Source organism: Cetorhinus maximus, chromosome 1 (assembly GCF_964194155.1).
Source record: "Cetorhinus maximus chromosome 1, sCetMax3.hap1.1, whole genome shotgun sequence".
Taxonomy (NCBI): domain Eukaryota; kingdom Metazoa; phylum Chordata; class Chondrichthyes; order Lamniformes; family Cetorhinidae; genus Cetorhinus; species Cetorhinus maximus.
In genome coordinates, this window is record NC_135879.1 from 42,343,691 (window position 1) to 42,366,523 (window position 22,833).

General features: G+C 44.3%; 1 protein-coding gene across 5 annotated transcripts in view; it reads right to left on the reverse strand.

Moving 5' to 3' along the window:
* Positions 1-22,833, reverse strand: part of idua (alpha-L-iduronidase) — a 377,462-nt gene that overhangs the window by 38,566 nt on the left and 316,063 nt on the right. For all 5 annotated transcript variants that reach the window (XM_078540394.1, XM_078540387.1, XM_078540376.1 and 2 more), the window contains one exon: positions 12,191-12,407. In XM_078540394.1, coding sequence (XP_078396520.1) covers positions 12,191-12,407 — 217 coding nt within the window. The remainder of the gene's footprint in view (positions 1-12,190; positions 12,408-22,833) is intronic.

Sequence of the window (22,833 nt, forward strand, 5' to 3'; positions counted from 1 at the left end):
AATTTTGAAATTGTGCTCTGTACACACCAAGCCTAAGTCATTAATAAATATCAAGAAAAGCAGTAGTTACCAACCGCTGGGGAACCCCGATATATACCTTCCTACAGTCCAAAAAACCATTCACCACTAATCTCTGTTTCTTATCACTTAGCCAATTGTGTTTACATGCTGCCATTTTCCATTTTATTTCATAGGCTTCAACTTTGCTGGTGTTAATCGTATGGCACTTTATTAAATGCCTTTTAGAAGACATGCACACCCCCACATCAACCCCAGTACCCTCTCCAAACCCATCTGTTACCTCACCAAAAAACACAATCAAGTTAGTTAAACACAATTTGCCTTTAATAAATCCACACTGGCTTTCCCTAATTAACCCGCACATGTTCAAGTGACTGTTAATTTTGCCCTAAATTATCATATCTAAAAGCTTTCCCAACACCAGGATTACATTCTCTGGCCTATAATTGCTGAGTTTATCCTTACACCCTTTCTTGAACAAGGATGTAACATTTGCAATTCTCCAGTCGTCTGGCAGCACGCCCTATCTAAGGAGGATTGGAAATTATGGCCAGTATATCCAAAATTTCTACTTTTACTTCCCTCAGCTTGCCTGGATCAGGTGCTGGGACATATCAGCCTTAGGTTCAGCCCACCTTGCTAACAACTCCTCTTTATGTATTTTAGACCATCCAATATCTCAACTACCTCCTCTTTCACCATCAATTTGGCCGCATCTCCTTCTTTTGTAATGACAGGTGCAAGGTACTCGTTTATTACCTCAGCCATCTCCAGTCTCCATACATAAATCCCCTGTCCCTAATTGGCCTTACCCCTCCTCTTACTACACTTTTACTATTTAAATGCCTACTTTGGGTTCCCTTTTATGTTAGCTTCCAGTCTCTGCATACTCTCTCTTTGTTTCTATTATTACCTTTCTCACTTCCCCTCTGAACTTCCTATATTCAGCCTTGTTCTCACTTGGATTATCAACTTGACATCTATCATATACCAACCCTTTCAACTTCATCTTACTCTATTTTTCTCGAAATCTGGGGAGCTCTGGCTTTGGTTGCCCTACCTTTTCCACTTGCAGGAATGTACCTCAATTGTACCCAAACCATCTCCTCTTTAATGGGAGCCCATTGTTTTGTTACAGTTTTCCTGCCAATCTTTGATTCCAATTTATCTGGCCAGGTCCATCCTCACTCCATTGAAATTGGCCCTCCTCCAATTTAGCACATTTACTTTAGATTGCTAATCTAAATCTCATGATATTGGAGGGGATTGAAATAGATTAAGACAAGATACTTGAAAAGTTGCCAGTACTCCAAGTAGAGAAGTCACTTTGCACAGATGGAGTGCACCCTAGGTTACTGAGGGAAATAAGGGCGGAAATTGCAGACACTCTGGCCACAATCTTCCAAAGCAATGTCGAAAGACAAATAATCTCAGAAGTCTTCAGTTTTGTGTAACACAGTCTGAGCTCCTTCTCTTCCATTTGCAAATAGAGACGTGTCCTCAATCCACTGCAACATGACAACACATTAGCCATGTTTGCCCCTACATGACTATGCCAATGGTCATCACTCAAGGGAATAGATCAGCACCAAATCAGTGCCCCCTTTAATGTAACTGTAACCTCCCATAACTAACAAAGTGTCATGTCTATTTTAAAACTAGAACTGTACAATCACTACTCCTTCCTTCCACTGGGTGTCCACACATGCCATTCTATCACCTATTATACAATTCTGTCTAAACGCCACCAGAGGGCCAAGACTTTTTCATTTATTTATTTGTTCATGTGATGTGGACGTTGCTGGCAAGGTTATTACAACAATCAGAAGATGTTTTACTCTTCATATTGTTCAGAAATCATGGGACTGAAGTGGCCCTCATCTCCTGTGATAAAGACATAGCCGGCTGCTTCTCTGGAGGATGTACCTGGGCAGCCCCGTCTTAATTCCCACATTCCACTGGCATAGTTCTTGGAGGGGAATGCCAAGAAGCCAGAGACTGCAGTGTCAGGTTGGTGGACTCCAGCCATTGCCATTCCACTGTCCCTGGATCTATGGCCCCAATGAATCAGTGGGTCTGATGATACTATCAAGTCCTGAAAGTCGTTAGGCATAACGCTTGCCATGGTTTTGAAGTCACGTTGCATTCTGTGTTGCATTCTGCCCTCTACTGTATGTAGAACTGCAGCCTGTGCAGTTTCATACAGATGGAGGCACCGACTGATCCTTGGCTGCTGCAGATTGTACCAGGAACGAAGAGAAAACTTCAGTTATGCTTTTGCAGAGGGCCGCTGTAATCTCGAGAGTCACAACTGTTAGCTGCTGCATATTTCTCAGACTGACCCCAAAGCTTGCATGTTCATTCCTTTTCACCATAGCCTTAGTAGGGCCATTGGCACCAATCTGCTTCTTCTCTGGCTTTCTTCAAACTTCTCTCAGTCCACTTCTCAATGTTATCCACACAGCCAATTTTTTCCTCTGCTGTTTTTACCCTCAATTTCTCCTTCAATTGTTTCCAGGACAAGGCTGTCGGGTCTTCGTTTTCAATTTCCATACTTGGCTATCTTTCTCTCTCTAACTGTATTTAGCAACCCTTTTGATTTCTGAACTTCTTTTCTTGATGTAATCCACTCATTTGTCTTTCAGTCCAGCTGTGCATAGGCAGGAAATTCATCAAATATCCTTCTTTCATGTGAGGGTCCACTTGTTGTTTGTACCATGATTCTGCAGCCCTTGGCAGGTTTCTTTTCAACCTCCACTAGGAAGGTGGCACTAATACTCCGATTCTATCGTGTTTTGTGAATTATCTTGAATCACATTCTTCATGTCACAAGCTAATTCCCTCCAGGTGACAGTACCTGAGCCAGTAAGAAAGCAAGTATGACAGATAGTGAATTAGAATCACAAAAGAAGGCTATTTGTCTTGTGCCAGCTCTTTGCAAGAACTATCCAATTAATCCCACTGCTTGTTCCATATATCCCTGCAAACCTTTCCTTTTTAAATGTATTTAAGTTGGCTTAATATTATTGTAAAACTGCAGGAGAGGCAGGTAGAAGTTAAGGCCGGGTGACTATTACCTGTTGGAATTAACTGAAAGGGTGAAAGAGGTTATGCCTGGATGGTGCTTCACAAGGATGCCAGGGCGATATTGCAGATCCTCAGCCACTAACTCAGTGGTGGCAAAATGTCACTGACCTCGCCAACTCCTATGGCAAGAGTTGAATGTGTGTCCATAATTGCTTGATGGCCTTCTACTTGAAGGAAATGAGGGGCTTAAAGGTGGAGATGCTCCTGAGGTGGTCAGTCTTTGGTAGGCATTATGTATCAATTTGTCCTGCAAGTAAGTGGGGCTGAGGCTAGAAGTTAGGAGTGTGTGCCAAGTGGCGTGGGAGAATAAAAGTAACAAATGTGGGTTTTGAGGCTATTAAAATGGAGGAAGTGGTTTTTGGGTTATGCATGTAAGTTACTCTTGTGAGATGAGCTGGGTAGCCAAAGTGCAGGATATGAAATTAGACCCTGCATAAACTGGACCACACAACAAAGGATTAATTGGCAAATGCTGTTTTAAGGGGGTATGAAGAGTCTGCTGATGCCCAGGGTAGGCTAGGAAGAAAAGCTGTGCTGTATGTTACCTTGCCAGCCTTGTTGAGGTCATTAAACATTTTGCAGCACTTCAGTCCTGGGGGTCAAACTGTTAGCATTCAGTACGAATCTTACTTCCCTCCAGTCATTGGGAGTTACACTGATCCAAAACTCAGGAGTTTGTACCAAATGTCTTCATTCTCCTCCAAGAGGGTTCAGAGATCCATGTTGATAAAATTGTGTTCATTTCCTGTATGAGGCCATGCCCTCCTAGAGATGATTCTTGAGTTTTCATTACTCTGTATTTTCATTACTCTGTACAAGTACATATTGATAAGACATACAGAGCAGGTATTTAAGAGTGAGGTGAGATTCAAGCAGGGTTCTTTTCTTCACAGGTTGTCCCCAAATCTGCTACTGCTCTCTGCCTCAGAAGGCAGTGGAGGCGGGGTCATTGAATATTTTTAAGGCAGAAGTAGATAAATTCTTGTTAGGCAAGGGAATCAAAGGGGAGCAGATAGGAATGTGGAATTCAAAACACAAGCAGATCAACTATGATCTTACTGAATGGCAGAACAGGCTCGAGGGGTTGAATGGTCCACTCCTGTTCCTATTTCTTATGTTCTTATGAAGAGTACAAGCTGAACAATGTTCCAAAGGGTTGCACAGAAATTTCCAGGCAGGTCAGCTGCTCACAGCTGTTTTAAAGTGGTTAGACATCATAGGTTAATAAATAAACAAGGAACTCTAATGTACACTTACTGTAAAGCCTGCCAATGGGTACAAAAATATTTTTAAAGTTGCAAAAGCAGCATAAATCATTTTGAGGAAATTTTCTCCATGTGTGTTCTGATATTATCCGCATTCCAATTGGTACCACCCCTTGAGATTTTTCAATCAGCCTGTGCCTGTACATATGTATAACTTGTTTTTTCACATTCTGTTTTAAAAATTCTATAGGCATGCATTTTGCAAGCTAATAAGGATACTTTTGGTACCCCGAAGTATTTTTTAATCTTCAGGCACAGTGTTAGCTTCACACATACAAATCAGACTTTAAAAGTAAGCTACAAAAGCTGTTAAAGAGACACAGGACTGAATTCCCCTACAACTGGCAGGATTGGTGGTGCAGGAATACTGTCCACCCATGTGAACCCACCACTACCTACATAATTTTCTCTCAGGGCCCTAATTATACATGTAGGGCAGATTTAAGTGGTAATACCATTTCTGATAGGGTTACTGCTGGTAGGAGGAAAAATCAGTCGTGATACAGTAACTAAAACACTGCAGTTAGTTAAATGGGGCCCTCCAGAGACTGCTAGACATCATAATGGGGATGGAGTACCAGCAGCAGAAAGGGCTCCTAGAGTTTTAGATGTAACAGTAAAGGTGCTGCTGACTGAAGTTAGGGTCGGGTGGAGAGACTCTTGGGCAGAGAGAATAAAGCCCCATCAGACAATTGTTTCAGCTACACAAAAGGAATGAGCAGATGTTAGAAAGTGCCAACACTATTACCCCTAGAATTGCCATACAGTTCATGCCAATATTCAATAAAATAACAAGTGTAGGCAATAAGTCAAAATATTCTTGCTGATCGCATCCTCCACCATTTGTTAAGGCTTTCATTCACCTTTTTATCTACTGCCATCTTTATCATGGAATTCCTGAGCACCAACATAACATTCTTAAAGAGAAAACACAACTTCTGAAAATACTCAAGCATCAACTTTACTCAAAAGCACTCTGCTAATTCACATAGTTTAGCACAAGGGATTCAGCTAGTTTTCTGGGACGTTTTTACTTACAGGGACAATATACTTCCACATCCTGTCATTACGGGATGTATTCACTCATGCTATGAATTCAATATGCCTCTGTATGTTAAAAATCATAGTCCGTGAAGATTGTAACTTTTAAGGTACAGCATGTTCCAGTGTTGTTACATTGGTTCCTGTTTAGTAACGAGGGTGGGACGCTTTGGGAATGTATTGACAGGACACCGATCAAGGGTCAGTGAAGCAGTTCAAGGGTCAGACAATTTTAGTCAGTCAGGATCAGAAGCAGGCAGGAGAGGTGCTGTAGTGAGCAGTCTCCAGACAGCCAGCTTCAAGGGAGCCAGCCAAGAAGTGTCATAGACAAGCCAGGAACACAGGCAGAGGTTTCAGTTGAGTTAACTTAAAGAAAGAGCTGCAGTTAGCAGACTGTCTCTGTACTGTGGGCCATTGCGGAAAAGGAAGGTACTCCTTTGGGAGCGACAGTGACTTTTGGAGAGAATTCCAAGACAGGATCTTCAAAGGTGGAGAATGGAAAACCTCATGAGAAAGATGGAATTTCAGTGAGTCTGGTTGACTAACGTCTGGGTGGGTTCTTGAGAAATCAAAGGATTTGGTCTTGGTTGCATCTGTTATTTACTCTGTAGTGTGGTGTGTCTGGCCAGTCTGTCTGTTAATTCATATGGACCCCATGTTAATTCTGAATGTTAGAGTATACGATACATATTGTAAATTGTTTTACTTTGTATAGTAAGGTTTATTGTGTTTGTTCACATCCCGTGGAATCTTGTGGCTTTATTTCAAAAGCAACTGTCTTTAATCTTAACCTTTAACTACTTAATACAAAATGTGACTGGTCCCTAACTGGACCTCCTCCCACGTCCTGGGGTCTGGCCAAGGATCATCACATTCGTATCAAGCAAATTTCCATGCCACACAGATGCCTTGAATTTCCTCCCTCCAAAGGAAATCATCGCCCTCAAACATGTCATGAGGCTGAAAGCCAGGGAAAGCGCTGCTTCTTTGCCTCCAACTTGTATTGGTTTGTGTAAGCTTGAGGCAATAAGAATTAAATTTTTTTGTCCACTGTTTAGTGTAAGTTAGTTTGTAAGAAGAAAAATTAGAACTAAAAAGTAAATTTGGGGCTGAATTTTTCCCTTGTCAGGCGAGCGGGCCCGGGAGTGGTTGTGAAACCAACCGCCGCCCGCAATCGGGCCCTGACCTCGACTTCACACTGACTGTCCAATTAACGGCCAGCCAACATGAATCGCGCGCTGCAACGCTGAGCGTGCCAGGGTGGGGGGCGGGAAGAGAACGAGCGCGGAAGTTTGCACATGCACATGGGTGCACGCACTGAAAGCTCCCTGAAGGCACAGAGCTGCCTCCGGGAGCTGAAGATTTAGAAGAGTGCAAATTTAGATTTAAAAAATAAGGTGAACATGTGACTCTGTCACATGGGCAGGGACATGTTATAAATGAGATTTAAACCTTTTTATTCTATTTTTAATTCCTGTTGGAAACCTCATCCCGCCCATGGATGAGGTTTCATAAAAAATTCAAAGGCTGCTTTGCCTTTTTGCCTGCCCACCAACCGAACGATTGGACGGGCAGCGAAAAGACTGATTTAATTAATTGATTAAGGACCTTAATAGGCCTCTTAATTGTCGACAGGCGCACTGCTGCCTCTTGTGCGCCTGCCGAGTGAAATATCACGACAGTGCTCGATGACATCGGGACGCTCGCACGACGTCACCGTGCACTATTTTACTTTCATTTGGGTTGGGCATGCGCCCACCCAACGAGAGAAAAATTCTGCCTATAAATAATAAAAATAGACTCATAAAGATATGGCACAGCAGGTTGTATGTGAGAGTTATCGGACAGTGAGACTGCCTCCATCTCAGATCTGTCCGGTTCAGAACCATTGAGCCAGAGTGCGGGTTGGAAACGCCCCGACATAAGGGAGAGGGAATAATATCTGAACAGATTGCTCCATACTTTGGTCACATCTCAAGGAGAGATGCAGGTTTAAAAAGAGGTTTGTATGATCGATAGTTTTAAGAGTAAGGGGAACTTACGAGGAACTGCAGAATCATACCCTACCTTACCGGTACAATATGCTCACTACCCATGAGATAGAATAAGGATTGTCGGAAGAACAAAATGTGGATCATAGCACCTTAGAGCAGAAGGTGGTCCAAAGTGGGGAGGAGGAGGAGGGCAAGTGTACTATGGGAGTTACAGGAGATATAACAATTAGGGAGACTGGTAGCATCCTTTGTAAGCAGGCTCTACAGCGAGACCCTCCAGTGGGCGAGACTCCCCATCACCTCCATTAAACATCGCCCTACATATCTCTCCTCCTCTGGATACTGGCATAGAACATTGAGATTGGAACACCACTGCTTTTATTTATTCCTTCATGGGACGTGGGCGTTGCTGGCAAGGCCAGCACTTGTTGCCCATCCCTGATTGCCCTTGGCTTACTAGGCCATTTCAGAGGGTAGTTAAGATTCATTGCTGTGGGTCTGGAGTCACGTAGGCCAGACCAGGTATGAATGGCAGATTTCCTTCCCTGAAGGACATTAGCACTTGCAGCATCTTCCCACAAATCTAAGATGTTTTTCCAATGGGAAAGCTGCCTCGCAAAGTCACACAATTCTTCCAACAGAACCTCTGCTTGCATCAGGAAGAATTAATATTCGTATACTCTTGAGGCTCCACTTTTATACTCTTAGCTCTCAACATGCACGGCCAAACCTTGTTCCATCAAAAACTTACTATCGTTCTAATGGCTGCTGCAGGTCTTTAAGTGCTGCATTTCAGGCTTCTTTCCAAAAACTCACCAATCACACACACAGGATTGGTAAACGATGTAGGTTTAATCTATTTGAACACTACAACCACACTATGCACACTACAAGACTACAAGACAGCTCAACAGACATGTCTACTCTAGGGATTCAGCAACCACCATTCCTTAGACACAGGGGAGGTGCCAGAGGACTGGAGAATTGCGAATGTTAAACCCTTGTTCAAAAAGGGGCGCAAGGATAAAGCTGGCAACTACAGACCAGTCAGTTTGACCTCAGTGGCAGGGAAACTTCTGGAAACTATAGTTCTGGATAAAATCAATAGTCACTTAGGCAAGTGCAGGATAATTAAAGAAAGCCAACATGGATTCATAAGGAAAAATCTAACTTGCTGGAGTTTTTTGAGGAGGTAACAGAGTAAGTTGATAAGAGAAACACTGTTGATGTGGTGTATATGGATTTTCAAAAGGCATTTGATACAGTGCCATACAACAGGCTTGTGAGCAAAATTCTAGGTCATGGCATAAATGGGAAAGTAGGCACTTGGATAAGAAATTGGCTGAATGATAGGATACAGAGAGCAGTCATTAATGGTTGTTTTTCAGATTGGAGGAAGGTTTGTAGTAGAGTTCCCCAGAGGTCAGTGTTGGGACCCTTGCTCTTCCTGATATATATTAATGACCTAGACTGTGGTGTTCAGGGCATGACTTCAAAATTTACAGATGATACGAAGATTGGAAATGTCGTCAACTGTGATGGGGATAGTCTTGAACTTCAAAAGGACATAGGCATGTTGGTGGATTGGGCAGACAAGTGGCAGATGAAGTTCAATGCAGAGAAGTGTGAGGTGATTCATTTTGGCAGGAAAAATATAGTGAGACAGTATAAAATAAAGGGAAAGCCTCTAAAGGAGGTGCAGGAACAGAGGGACCTCAGTGTATACGTACATAGATCATTGAAGATGGCAGGGCATGTTGAGAGAGCAGTTAATAAAGCTTAAAGTATCTTAGGCTTTATTAATAGGGGCACGGGTACAAGAGTAAGGAGGTCGTGTTGAACTTGTATGAAATGCTAGTTAGACCTCATCTGGACAACTGCATCCAGTTCTGGGTACCATACTTGAGGAAGGATGTGAAGGCATTGTAGAGAGTACAGAGATTCACAAGAATGATTCCAGGGATAAGGACCTGTAGCTATAAGGATAGATTGGAGAGGTTGGGAGTCTTTTCTTTGGAGAAAAGAAGGCTGAGAGGAGACTTGATAAAGGTATTCAAGATCCTGAGGGGTGTGGACAGGGTGAATAATGATAAACTGTTCCCACTCAAGAGAACATCAAGAACTAGAGGACACAGATTCAAAATAATTGGCAAAAGGAGTAAATGTGATGTGAGGAAAAAAATTTTCACCAAGAGGGCGGTTGGAGTCTGGAACAAACTTCCTGAAAGTGTGGTGGAGGCAGGTTCGATCGAGGTATTCAAAAGGGAATTGGATTGCTAACTGAAAAGAGAGAATGTGCAAGGTTACAGGGATAAGGAAGGGGAGTGGGACTAGGTGGAATGCCCTTTCTGAGAGCCAGTGCAGACTCGATGGGCCGAATGGCCTCCTTCTGCATTGTAACGCTTCTGTGATACTCACAGCAGCAGCTGCACTATGACTGCTGGTCACACGCTGCTTTACATGCTGGTTCCTTGATAACATGCGTACATGATTTGTATATTCTCAAAGTAATATCACAATATTGATTACCTTACAACATCAATGAATATTCTATCCCCCAAATTGCAAGATCTACTCACAGGTTGAATCCATATTTGAAACACATATTTGAATGGTAACAACATCCACAGCCCAGATCTTCTCCCACTACCAAGTGCAGACCTGAAAATTGCCCTCAGGCAATTTCAGCAGAAAACTTGATGGCAATTTTAACCTAACCTTCTTGACAGGAACTAACTTAAGTGGAGAGTAACATTGGGTGGTTAACACGAGTTGCTAGCCTGCAGTCACCCAAGATTAGGTTAAACTTCTCTCCTATGAGAAACAGTGAAAATCGGTCTGTTACTTCATCTAAACTTTCTCCACAGAATGTCATACAATGGGCTGCATTTTACGTTCCCCCACCAGCTGTCTTTTTGGTAGTGGGGGGAAGAAAGCAAGTAAAATAGGGCGGATGCCCAGTCCACCACATTCCCACCCACTCTTGACCTCACCCCTCACATTACGGGGGCGGGGGTGGTGTGTGTGCACCGAAATCAGCAGCCCGCCCGCCATACTTAAATAAATAATCAAGGGTCTTGATTGAGCTTCTTAACAAGCCAACTGACCCCAATAATACGCTGCCCATGCCATAATACGCCTCGTGCGGGCAACTGGGTGGGAGTGGGCAGGCCACTTCTTTAAAAAACTTTATAAAAGGGCAGAAAGGAGGCGGTGGGGGGGGGGGGGGTACTATCTTTGGGGGGACGCCCTTTGCACATCAAGGGAAGCCCCCCCCTAAGATAGCCCCTCCACTTTCTTCCTACCCGCCTGCTCTCAAAACTCACCAGCCCCCCCTCCCTAGACCCCTCTCTAAACTATCCCACACTGCTCTGGAATCCATGGGCCTTCTTCTTCAGTGTCCACTAATACGCTCTTGGTGCTGGTGGGACTGCTGGAGCTACTGGTCAATCCGACTGGATTCCCCAGTAAAGGGAACAGGTCCCACACACCACCTATTTAGCCCACCCGCACTGCATCATGGCTGCGAGGTGGGCTGGCATGGTGTGGGTCGGCTCCCGGTGCCTTTGCTTCTGGGGTGGAGTGGTCTGTCCGCCCCCTCCCCCGCCCCAAGGTAATATGCTGCCCAATAATTTTACTGAAGGCTTTCAAAATACATATTGAAATATATGTTGGACTGACCAGCAGAATTCTGTATCAAACAACAAGCAAAGCATTGTTCAAATAAACACGTAATTAAAATGATTAAAACTGGAAGAGGTAGCTACTTTCATCATTGTGTGGCAACAAAATGTTATCTGGTAAATAAATGAATACATTTTCTTATGTTTACCCATGAGAGGTTGAAGCACTGTGAAATATGTGAAACTCTACGAATGCTACATAAACAAGGACACATGGTAGAGTTGATTTTAACATTTGTCATAAAATGGGAGGATGGTGGGTGAAGTATGCCTTCCTCCCTACTTGCTACTGTGAGAGCTGAGCCACATTCAGACCTGGGTCTCAATTGCATGGACCTATCAAGCTGCATACGCTAAACTAGTGCTCTGATAGAGGCGGGAGGCAATCCTGGGGTCCCCATGCACATAGGACAGCAGTGGGTCAGAGTATTATTGTGGGGGCTGGGAGTAGCATTCCTGGCACCCCCACCCCCACACCTGCCCCAACCCTTAAAACAAAAAAGTTTCAGGCTGTTTTTTGAACAGCATCACGTGATACAAATGTATATTGATTTGCATATGAAAAGTAATCTTTTCCTGAAACAGATCGGTATTCTGGCTGCTTAACTGGAGCCCTCCATTTAGATGGCTGCTATAACACCAGCATAAACAGGGTGGCAACTAGCCAGATGCCATTTTCGAACCAGCATTGTCCATTTATGGTGAAAAGCAAGTTAAAATTTGGCCTGCACATAAGTGTACAAATCACATGTCAAACATCAGCTGGCTATTGCCTGGCTATCTCCTTTTTTATTGTATAGATTAAGGTAATAAATGGCATTAGATAATTGTTGAGGTATGCTACAGTTCTGGAATACCACTCAAAACTCACAAGCCCTCAGATTTCATTCAGGTGCACGCAGTTTGGGACTACGCTTAAACCTATGTTGCCTTCTTTGAAAATTCAAAATCATCGAACCACACAACTGCCTGATCTTGGATTCATCTTTAGATGAAAAATCAAAGAAAAAAGTCCTGGGGGGTTATTGATATTACTATTTAATCACTTCTAAGGAAGATCTATTTTTTAAAAAATGCAAGGTTATAAAAATCTACTTACCTAACAAAGCCAACAATCCCATTATAGTGAGCACTGGTTTGCGAACCATTTGCACATGTGGAGGATTTGTATTATTCATCTGAAACCTTGCAGTGAGAGTTCTTTGTGTAAAGTAATTTGGGTAGTAGTTCAGGAAGCCATTGTCATTGCTAAGCAGTGTAAAGTTTATCTTGTTCTGTGGATTCGAAATTAGCAGATTCTGGTGCTGCGCTATTACCTAGCAGAAAACAAGAAAGAAAACATTAAAGAATTTTAGTAAACAGATGGTTTTTTAACTGTAGCAGCAATTATAAATTAGGAATGGAAAACATTGTGTGAACTGAGCAGTGGGTTCTTTATAAAGTAAATATAGATATGAGAGGGAACCTTTGTGTGTTTTTGCTTTTCTGTATATTTTTCATGCCATTTATATTAGATGATATGGTGCAGGTGACTGCCGTTTTAAACTTAATTCACAATTTCTAGACAGAAGTGGATTTGTGGCTATTAATAAAAATAAGGACCCCAAAACTAGTTTGAAAGTTTGAGTAATTTGTTGCTATACTTACTTCTTCCTTAAAGTTTCCAAAATCAGGAGTATTTGTCTCCCTCTAAAACATCTATGGGTTGAATTTTACATCTGCAAATTGGGACCCCTCCCCACCACCCCCGGACACCGTGCATGCATGAAGTCCAGCGTGTTGACATCGGGTCTCCGATAATAGGGGAGTCCGCACTGAAATCAGCGTTTTTAAAAGCCTAACTAATAAGCTATTAAGCTTGTTAATAAGGCAATAGACTTGAATTTTACAATGTCCACTCCATTTTCTGGTGGGCATATGTGAAAAATGTTTGGAGGGAGTCACACTAGGTATGAGGATGTGCTGCAAGGACAATCAATATAAAGGCTTAAAGTGGGACTGTGGCTGCATTCTGCAGAAAACTCTTGACGCTGAAGTTGGGAGTGTTTCACAGTGGTGTAACTGATTTATCATACCATATATATACTCGAGTAATAGTTCGGCCAAAAAAAACTTCCTTTTTCATATATGTGTGTATAAGTCGACCCCTTATTTTTGGCCCAAATATCCTTAATTTTTCATATACCTCATGCTAGTTTTAGGAGCGGGGTTGGGGGAACAGCCTAGTGACTCTTTTTCACAAATTCTCTTTTCTCATTTAAACCGTCAGAAATAGATAGCCTGGGACCTTCTGAATTCAGAACCATGACTAGCAACTGTTGAGACAGTGTCATTATATCAAGGCCCCTCATTGATTTCAACCCCTCGAAAATATTACTCATGTATAAGTCAACCCCCTACTTTTTGCCTAAAAGTTTGGTCTCAGAATTTTGACTTTTACACTTGTATATACAGTAGGTTTGAGCCTGTCTTAGGACATTTTCTCAGGGAAGGGGGCATACAGAAAGTGCTACAATCAAGTTTGTGCACTCTATCACTGGACCTTTAGATTGCTGTTCTCCATGGGTATTGGTGCATTCTGTAGGAGTCTCCTCTTTCAGTGAGGACAAGGGGAGAAGGAGAAGGGCTGCTGGCCAGGGACAGGTGCGCCCTGCAATCCAGCAAGGTGTGCAACCTGTATCTGAGCAAGGGGTAGCAGAGGACAACAGACAGTCAGAGATAGGCGAAGGCACTAGCCTGCCAGCTGTGTCCACAGGATGAGGATGACATATCTCCAGATGCCCAAATACCAGTGCCTCAGAAGATTGCATCTCTCAAGGGAGACAGTCACATCCCTGTGTAACATGCAGTCTGGTGGCTACTCGATGCCTGTGGGCATTGAAAGTAACTGTGGCCTTGAATTTCTTCATCTCTGGGTTATTCCAGCATCATGTGGAGAACTTAGCAGAATTTCGCAGCCTTCGGCCCATCACTGTACAAAGGTTTTTACAGGTGCCATTTTCAGGCATGCCCATGAGTTTATCTCATTCATCACTGACATTGTCAGTCAAGCAGACAGAGCCAGAAGCTTTGCTGCCATGGCTGATTTCTGAAGGAGCAAGGTGTTATCAACTGCACACATGTGGTAATAAAAGCTCTATCTGGACAGCCAGGGGCACTTGTCATTACACAAAGTTATCACTCCATCAATATGAAGATTGTATGTCACCATAACTAAAGGATAATGCACATATGTCCAACATATCCAGGGAGCAGTCACAATTCATACATATTCAGGTACTCCCAGGAGCTAGGGATGTTCATTGAACGTCCCACCCTGGAGGCACGGTTGGTCGTTCTTCCCATCCCTTTTTGAAGTAGTTGGCTGGCTTCCCGCCGAGTGGCCACTAATTGATTGCAAGACACTTTATTCAAAATCTTCAAAAGGCGGGGTGGGAGTTGGTGGGCGAACTGGGCACTTCCGGGTCAGATTCCTGCCCACTGCCATGAAGTGTAAAATTCACCCCTATAAGTAACAGGTTCTGACTCCCTCCTGACTATACAAGTGACATTTAGCACCTTACATGAATCATGCACTTCTCAACACATAAGATGAGTATACAAATATAAAATTAGTTTTCCCCAAATAAATTGCTCTTAAGAAGATGTTTGATTTAGGGACAACCATGTCTTAAAATACATTAATCTGTACTAGATGTCATGACGTGGTAAGATACAGGTTTGCATCATAATTCCCCAACAATTTAGTTTCTAATCTCAGCTGTAGAGTTAGAGCACAGTATGTATCATATGTCTCAGCAAGTATGAAAACATGAGCAGAGCTGAGGGTTAATCATGTAGACCTATTGCTTGGTTAGAATGGAACTGACAGAATACTGCCTGCTGTATTGATCCAGAAATGGTGCGCAACATGCATAGAGGGAACTGGACAAGTGGGGTGAAAATAAAAATAAAATGGTGCACTGCATTTTGGTGGCTTTATCTAGTACTTTTCATGTTTCTTTTAAATCAAACAAACAATTGTCATTAACAATAAGAAATACATTCCCCAATAGGAAATTTGAAAAAAGAGCATACAAACTGTTCTAGTTATTGGGATTTTCATAACTGGTCAGAATTCACATTACCACATCAGGTTATTTGTCCTTTCCACAACAAATAAACAAGTTATGATGAACATTATCATTGAATATAGGCTTAGAATGTACAGTAATCATAAATATAATGATATAATTGTGAAGCATTAAGTTTGAAGTATTGCTACCATTCTATCACAGATAAAGGTCAATTTGGGCTTGAATAACATTTTTAATTTTTTCCCCAATATAAGGTTATTTTGATCAAAAAGTGAAAACAGGTGCTAAGTAGGTACTGTGCTACTTTCAATAAGAAAACATGCAATAAGGGCAGGTTACGTTTTTGACCTGTAACCTTTACATTAAAAACCCATTGGCTGCCTTGAACCTAATTGGCCCAAAAATCCTTGAACTCTTACAAACTCTTACCGCCTGAGGACTCTTATTAACATAAGAATTCTTAATAACTTCAGAGCTCTTTCTATTTACCTCCTGCTTGTTGCTTCCTGCCTCCTGCTCCCCACTTCCCTCTCCTGCTTGCCCCTTCCCCCACCCGCTCACCGCTTCCCTCAACCCCCCCATTCCCTCCCACTCGCCACTTTCCCCAACCCTCCTGCTCCCTCCCACTCACTGCTTCCTTTTTCCAAAACCCCACTGTGAGCGAGGACTCGGGAGAGGGGAGGCAGCAAGTACGGGAGTGAGAGGGGCTGTGAGTGGGAAGGAGAGACCGGGTGGCGGGAAGTGGTGAGTGAGAGGATTGGGGAAGGAAGCAACCAGTGGGTGTCAGGAGAGGGAAGAGGCAAGCGTAAAGTGGGAGGATGGGGCAAGTGGTGAGTGAGGGGGTGGGAGACAGCGAACAGAAGAGTCAGGGAGGGATGCAGCGAGTGGGAGGGACAGGGAGGGAAGATGTGAGTTGGAGAGGTGGTGAGCAGAAGAGGCTGTGAGCAGAAGGGCCGGGGAGAGAAGCGGCAAGCAGGAGCAGCTTACAAACCACGCTAAAGTGAAAAAGCACTATGAGAACATGCTTTAAAAACTGGATTCCTGTAAATGGCATCAAATCGTCACCGGCTGTATTTCGCAAATGATAGTTGGTAGGAAACTGGCGCAGGTTATTCGTGAATTCATATATGTGGGTGGTATTCTTGCTTTGTCATTAAACCCAAACTCAGCCAAGTGTCTCTGATCATAGACCAGCCATATGTAAATGGATTTTTTTTAAAAAAGTGACTATTAATTAACATTGAACAAAATGATGCAAGTAGGCTCTTCCAATAGCTCAATAGATAAACACACTGAGGACACAAGTTAGCACAGCTCTACCTTCAATTCCTCAACAATGTGGATTTCAGACACGGCATTTTTAAAAAGTGTAATTTATTTGTGATTATAGTTTTCACGCAGATACTGAGAGAATACTTTCAATCTAAAGGTTTCCCTAAGGTTTTCCTTTATCTTTTTACTCAATAGAAAAAGTGTTGATTAATGTTTAGGTTTTGAGGTCTAGACTGGATGATATAACACAACAGAGGGGACATTGTTCTTTAGTTTGTTGGCTTCCCTAGAGTTACAATGTCACATACTGCTATATCATATCTGATTAAAATTTGCAAATTTCTTTAATTCTATGTAATTTCTATTACTGGAATGACTTTGGCCTTTTCTAAACTGGTCAGGTGTTAAATGCTGAAGTTTCAGCCGATAGATCGGTCATATTTTGGACAAGAATTGTTTTAGAAAATATTTTGAACTGATATGTTATTTTGGAGAAGCCCACTGAAGCTCACTCTTTTAATATTTCAGCTCTCCCACCTAGTTATTTTTGAATATCACTAAAGAGCACAAGTTAGAAACTGGTCTGTACCCATTTTTGGGCTTAGGCATTGCGATTTATGACTTGCCCACACCTGTTACCTTGGAGGCAGGTGGCCTGCAACTTGCAAGCTCCCTCCTCATTAGAATGATTTCAGCGTGCAGCCCTGTATGATTTGCGCTGCTGGCTGGCAGTATGCACAACAGGGGACCTAACAGCATGCGAGGCTAGCATATTTTCCAGCAAGCCTCCAGCTCTCCCATCCCTATTAAATTAAAGATCAATGCACATTCTTTAGAATTGTGCCAGTAAGGCTACATTGCCTCTCCCTATCCCTTCTGCAAAAATGCTTCACCTCATATCTCCCTGTATTGAATTCCACCTGCCACATGTCTTTCCATTCTGCCAGCCTATTGATGTCCTGTTGCAGGCAATTTGTATCAGCCTCGCTGTTTGCTATTCCTTCAGTTACTCCATATTCTAAGATCCAAGTCCTTTATTTATATAGCAAAACAAGCCCCTAGCACTGATGTTACCATACAGCAGTTGGTAAAGGCTGAGTTGTTTAAATCTCAGGGGGAAACTTGAACAACTGTCATAATCTATATTTTCAATTGGTATGTTTGAGATGCAGCTCTGAATTCAGAAATAAAACCACTAAACCTCAAGAGATTTTTTATATAAAACTAAATTAAACATTTATTAATTTAACAGCTAATTAAACACGTCTACAAATTACTACCATAACAACTTTTAAACAAATTCCCAAATTATTCGCTCCCAAGTAAATCTTCACCAAGGCAAACAATAACCGATAGGGCAGAATTTTGCCGTTGGCATGCGAGATCGGCGAGGGTGGGCAGGGTCGGTCGGGAAGCCGACTGCCGCCCGCGATCGGCAGCACACCACGATCTTACACTGGCGGGCCAATTAAGGCCTGCCCAGCATGATACACAGTTTGGGAATGAGTGAGAAGGGGCAAGCGGGAGCATGATGTCCGCTGGGTCCAGCGGTGACCCGGCGTCCGATTCAAAAGCGGCTTGGCAGCCCCTGGAAGGCTGCCACGGAAGGACGCTGAAGTCTGCACAATGGAATCTATTGCAGGTGGACACAGCAGGCAGGAGGGCAGGTCGGCGGGGCAGTCGGCCCCATGTTTCTCGGATGAATGCCTTGCAGCCCTCCTGGAGGAGGTGGCAGCCAGGAGAGAAACCCTTGTCCCCACAGATGGGAGGAGGAGGCCCCCTCACCTCACCAAAAAGGCCTGGAAGGAGGTGGCATCCAGGGTCAGCAGCCACGATGTGGTGAGGCACACATGGATGCAGTGCTGGATGCGCTTCAATGATCTGCTGCAATCGGGAAGGGTGAGTACCGTGTTGGCATGAGTCACTTTGCAGAACAGTTAAGAGCTACCCATCCCTCCGTGGACCTCGGAGGCATTAGAGTTTATGTGGCAAATGTCAGTGAGGCAGGATCTGGCCAAGGGGGTGAGCCCTGGCTACTTGGGCTGAGTGCCTTGTGGCTCCAGGGTCACGAATCGGCTGAGCTCTGCGAGGTATTCCTCAGGAAGGATTGGCCAGGCTACAACGGTGCTGCAAGTACAGGGTGGACTAATCAATACTCCTCTGTCCTTTTAGAAGAAAACATCCCATAACAGTGTTGAGAGGTCACAGACTGGCAGGAGACCCCCACACCTCCTCAACCTCACACGGCACAAGCAGGAGGCCCTGGAGCTGGAGATGCACCATGCACCTCGGTCAAGTGGCCGCAGTGAGGTTGGGGTGCCAGAGGAACATAAGACATAAGACATAGGAGCAGAAATTAGGCCCTTCGGCCCATCGAGTCTGCTCCACCATTCAATCATGGCTGATAAGTTTCTCAACCCCATTCTCCCGCCTTCTCCCCGTAACCTTTGATCCCCTTACCAATCAAGAACCTATCTATCTCGGTCTTAAATACACTCAATGACCTGGCCTCCTCAGCCTTCTGTGGTAATGAATTCCATAGATTCACCACTCTCTGGCTAAAGAAGTTTCTCCTCATCTCTGTTCTAAAAGGTCTTCCCTTTACTCTGAGGCTGTGCCCTCGGGTCCTAGTCTCTCCTACTAATGGAAACATCTTCCCCACGTCCACTCTATCCAGGCCTTTCAGTATTCTGTAAGTTTCAATCAGATCCCCCCTCATCCTTCTAAACTCCATCGAGTATAGACCCAGAGTCCTCAAACGTTCCTCATATGTTAAGCCTTTCATTCCTGGGATCGTTCTCGTGAACCTCCTCTCGACCCTCTCCAGGGCCAGAACATCCTTCCTGAGATACGGGGCCCAAAATTGCTCACAATATTCTAAATGTGGTCTGACCAGAGCCTTATAAAGCCTCAGCGGCACATCCCTGCTTTTATATTGTAGTCCTCTTGAAATAAATGCCAACATTGCATTTGCCTTCCTAACTACCGACTCAACCTGCAAGTTAACCTTAAGAGAATCCTGGACTAGGACTCCCAAGTCCCTTTGCGCTCCAGATTTCTGAATTCTCTCCCCATTTAGAAAATAGCCTATACCTCTATTCTTCCTACCAAAGTGCATGACCTCACACTTCCCACGTTGTATTCCATCTGCCACTTTTTTGTTCATTCTCCTAACCTGTCCAAATCCTTCTGCAGCCTCCCCGCCTCCTCAATACTACCAAAGCCTCCACATATCTTTGTATCATCTGCAAACTTAGCCAGGATGTCCTCAGTTCCTTCATCTAGATCATTAATGTATAAAGTGAAAAGTTGTGGTCCCAACACTGACCCCTGCGGAACTCCACTAGTCACCGGCCACCATCCTGAGAAGGACCCCCTTATCTCTCTGCCTCCTGTCAGACAGCCAATCTTCTATCCATGCTAATACCTTGCCTCTAACACCATGGGCTCTTATCTTACTGAGCAGCCTCCTGTGCGGCACCTTGTCAAAGGCCTTCTGGAAGTCCAAGTAGATAACATCCATTGGCTCTCTTTTGTCTAACCTACTCGTTACCTTCTCAAAGAATTCTAACAGATTTGTCAGGCATGACCTCCCCTTGATGAAACCATGCTGACTTTGCCCTATTTTACCATGCACTTCCAGGTATTCTTAAATCTCATCCTTAATAATGGACTCTAAAATCTTACTAACGACTGACGTCAGGCTACTCGGCCTGTAATTTCCCGCCTTTTGCCTCACTCCCTTCTTAAACAGGGGGTTACATTAGCGATTTTCCAGTCCTCTGGGACCCTCCCTGACTCCAGTGAATCCAGAAAGAGCACCACTAAAGACTCCACTATCTCTTCAGCTATCTCCTTCAGAACTCTGGGGTGTAATCCATCTGGTACAGGTGATTTATCCACCTTCAGACCTTTCAGTTTTCCTAGCACCTTCTCCTTGGTAATGGCCACCATACTCACCTCTGCCCCCCGACTCTCTTGAACTTTGGGGAAGTCACTCGTGTCTTCCACCGTGAAGACTGACGCAAAGTACCGATTCAGCTCCTCCGCCATTTCTTTGTTCCCCACTGCTACTTCTCCAGCGTCATTTTCCAGTGGCCCAATGTCCACTTTTGCCTCTCTCTTTCCCATTATATATCTAAAAAAAACTCTTGCAATCTTCTTTTATATTACTGGCTAGTTTACCCTCATATTTAATCTTCTCCCTCCTTATTTCTTTTTTAAATGTCCTCTGTTGGTCTTTGTAGGCTTCCCAATCCACTGGTTTCCCACTGCTCTTCGCCGCATTGTATGCTTTCTCTTTAGCTTTTATGCTGTCCCTGACTTCCCTTGTCAGCCATGGTTGCCTCGTCCTCCCTTTAGTATGCTTCTTCTTCCTAGGGATACATTTTTGCTGTCTCCCCCAAATTACTCCCAGAAACTCCTGCCATTGCTGTTCCACTGTCTTTCCTGCTAGGCTCATCTCCCAGTCAATTCTGGTCAGCTCCTCCCTCATGCCTCTGTAGTTGCCTTTATTCAACTGTAATACTGTTACATCTGATTCCAGCTTTTTCTTCTCAAATTGCTGGGTAAATTCTATCATATTATGGTCACTTCCTCCTAAGGGTTCCTTCACCTTAAGCTCCCTTATCAAATCTGCCTCATTACACATCACTAAATCTATTTCCCTAGTGGGCTCCACCACAAGCTGCTCCAAAAAGCCATCTCGTAGACATTCCACAAATTCCTTTTCTTGGGATCCACTACCAACCTGATTTTCCCAGTCTACCTGCATATTGAAATCCCCCATGATCACTGTAACCTTGCCTTTCTTACACGCCTTTTCTATCTCCTGGTGTATCTTGTGCCCCACATCCTGACTACTGTTCGGAGGCCTGTACATAACTCCCATTATGGTTTTTTTACCTTTGTAACACAGATTCTACATCATCTGACCCTACGTCATTTCTTGCTATCGATTTAATTTCATTTCTTACTAACAAAGCAACCCCACCCCCTCTGCCAACCTGCCTATCTTTTCGATAGGATGCATATCCTTGGATATTTAGCTGCCAGTCCTGATCCCCTTGCAGCCATGTCTCCGTGATGCCCACCACATAGGTAAGAGGGCAGTGCACTGAGGTGAGAATGTTGGTTATTGCAACCATTCCAGTGCAGTCTCTATATTGATGTGAGCCTCGAACCTGGAATCTCCATGGATAATCGAAAGACGAGGGCACCATGATGCATATCTCTGTCTCATCAGGGTGCCAGGCATGTACACTGACAGTGTCATGACATCAACTAATGACATGTCCTTCTTCTCCCTTTTAGGCTCACCAGCAGCCCATCAGGGTGAAAAGCCTGAAGGCCCACCCCTGAGGCCCACCACGCTCACCATGCACCAGCATCACACCCTCCCTGTCAAGCAGGCACCAGTGCAGATACCAGCACCTCAGTGAGCATTAGATCGCCGTGTAGTCTATCGGTACACATTGGTGAGGGCACCTCACACTCGCTTGAGGTGCAGGCAGAGGCAGAGGGTGCCCAGAGCGCCAGCAGTCGGAGGACTGCTAGGGACCAGGGCAATGCTCAGTTGATGGCTCAGATGATGGGCCTCTGGAGTCGTCCATGAGGCAGCAGATGCTGGATGTCCAGCAGGGTGTGCGGGAGGATCTGGCAGAGCTACATGAGGGAATGCGTGCCATGGTGTCCTGCGGAGCGTAAGCACTGCCTTCATGGCTGAGCACACTGCATCCTCCATGGAGAGAGTGGTGACTCTCATGGAGAGGCTCCTCCAGGGTCTCAATCATGGGTTCCTGGGGATGTACTCGGACCGGCAAGCCCTCACACCAGCAATGACCTCAGCTGGTCAGTGTCAGTGTGGGAGATGGATTAGGCATCCAGTGTCCCAGCTGGGTGCCCATCCATCAATGGCGAGCAGGGAGGTCCAGAGTGACCTCACGTTGGCTCACGATCTGCCTGTCATCTCTGCGAGCTCCTCTCAGGGTGCTCCGGAGGACGGCAGCAGCTCCTCCGTCCCTCTGCCAATTACTGAGGCATCTGATGAGGCTGCGGTAACTGAGGAGATGCCAGCTGTGGAACTGGCCGCTCCCTCCCAGGTGGGGCCAGCACAGGCTCCACAGGCCAGAGGATGCCCGCCAAGGTCATCAAGGCCAAAAGGACAGCAGAGTGAGCAGGCTGTCTCTAAAGCCAGTGCCAGCAAGGGAGGAACACCTAGACGTAGCAACCGCAAACAAAAACTTAAAGCATCTTAAGCACAACACGGCATTATCACAGGTGATATTTTGTTCCCCCATTTTTCTTTTACACTTTTTTCATGGTGTGATTGAAAACACTGGTTAATGTTAATTTCAGCAATGTTTCACATTCACAAGTAAATGAATGTTATTTT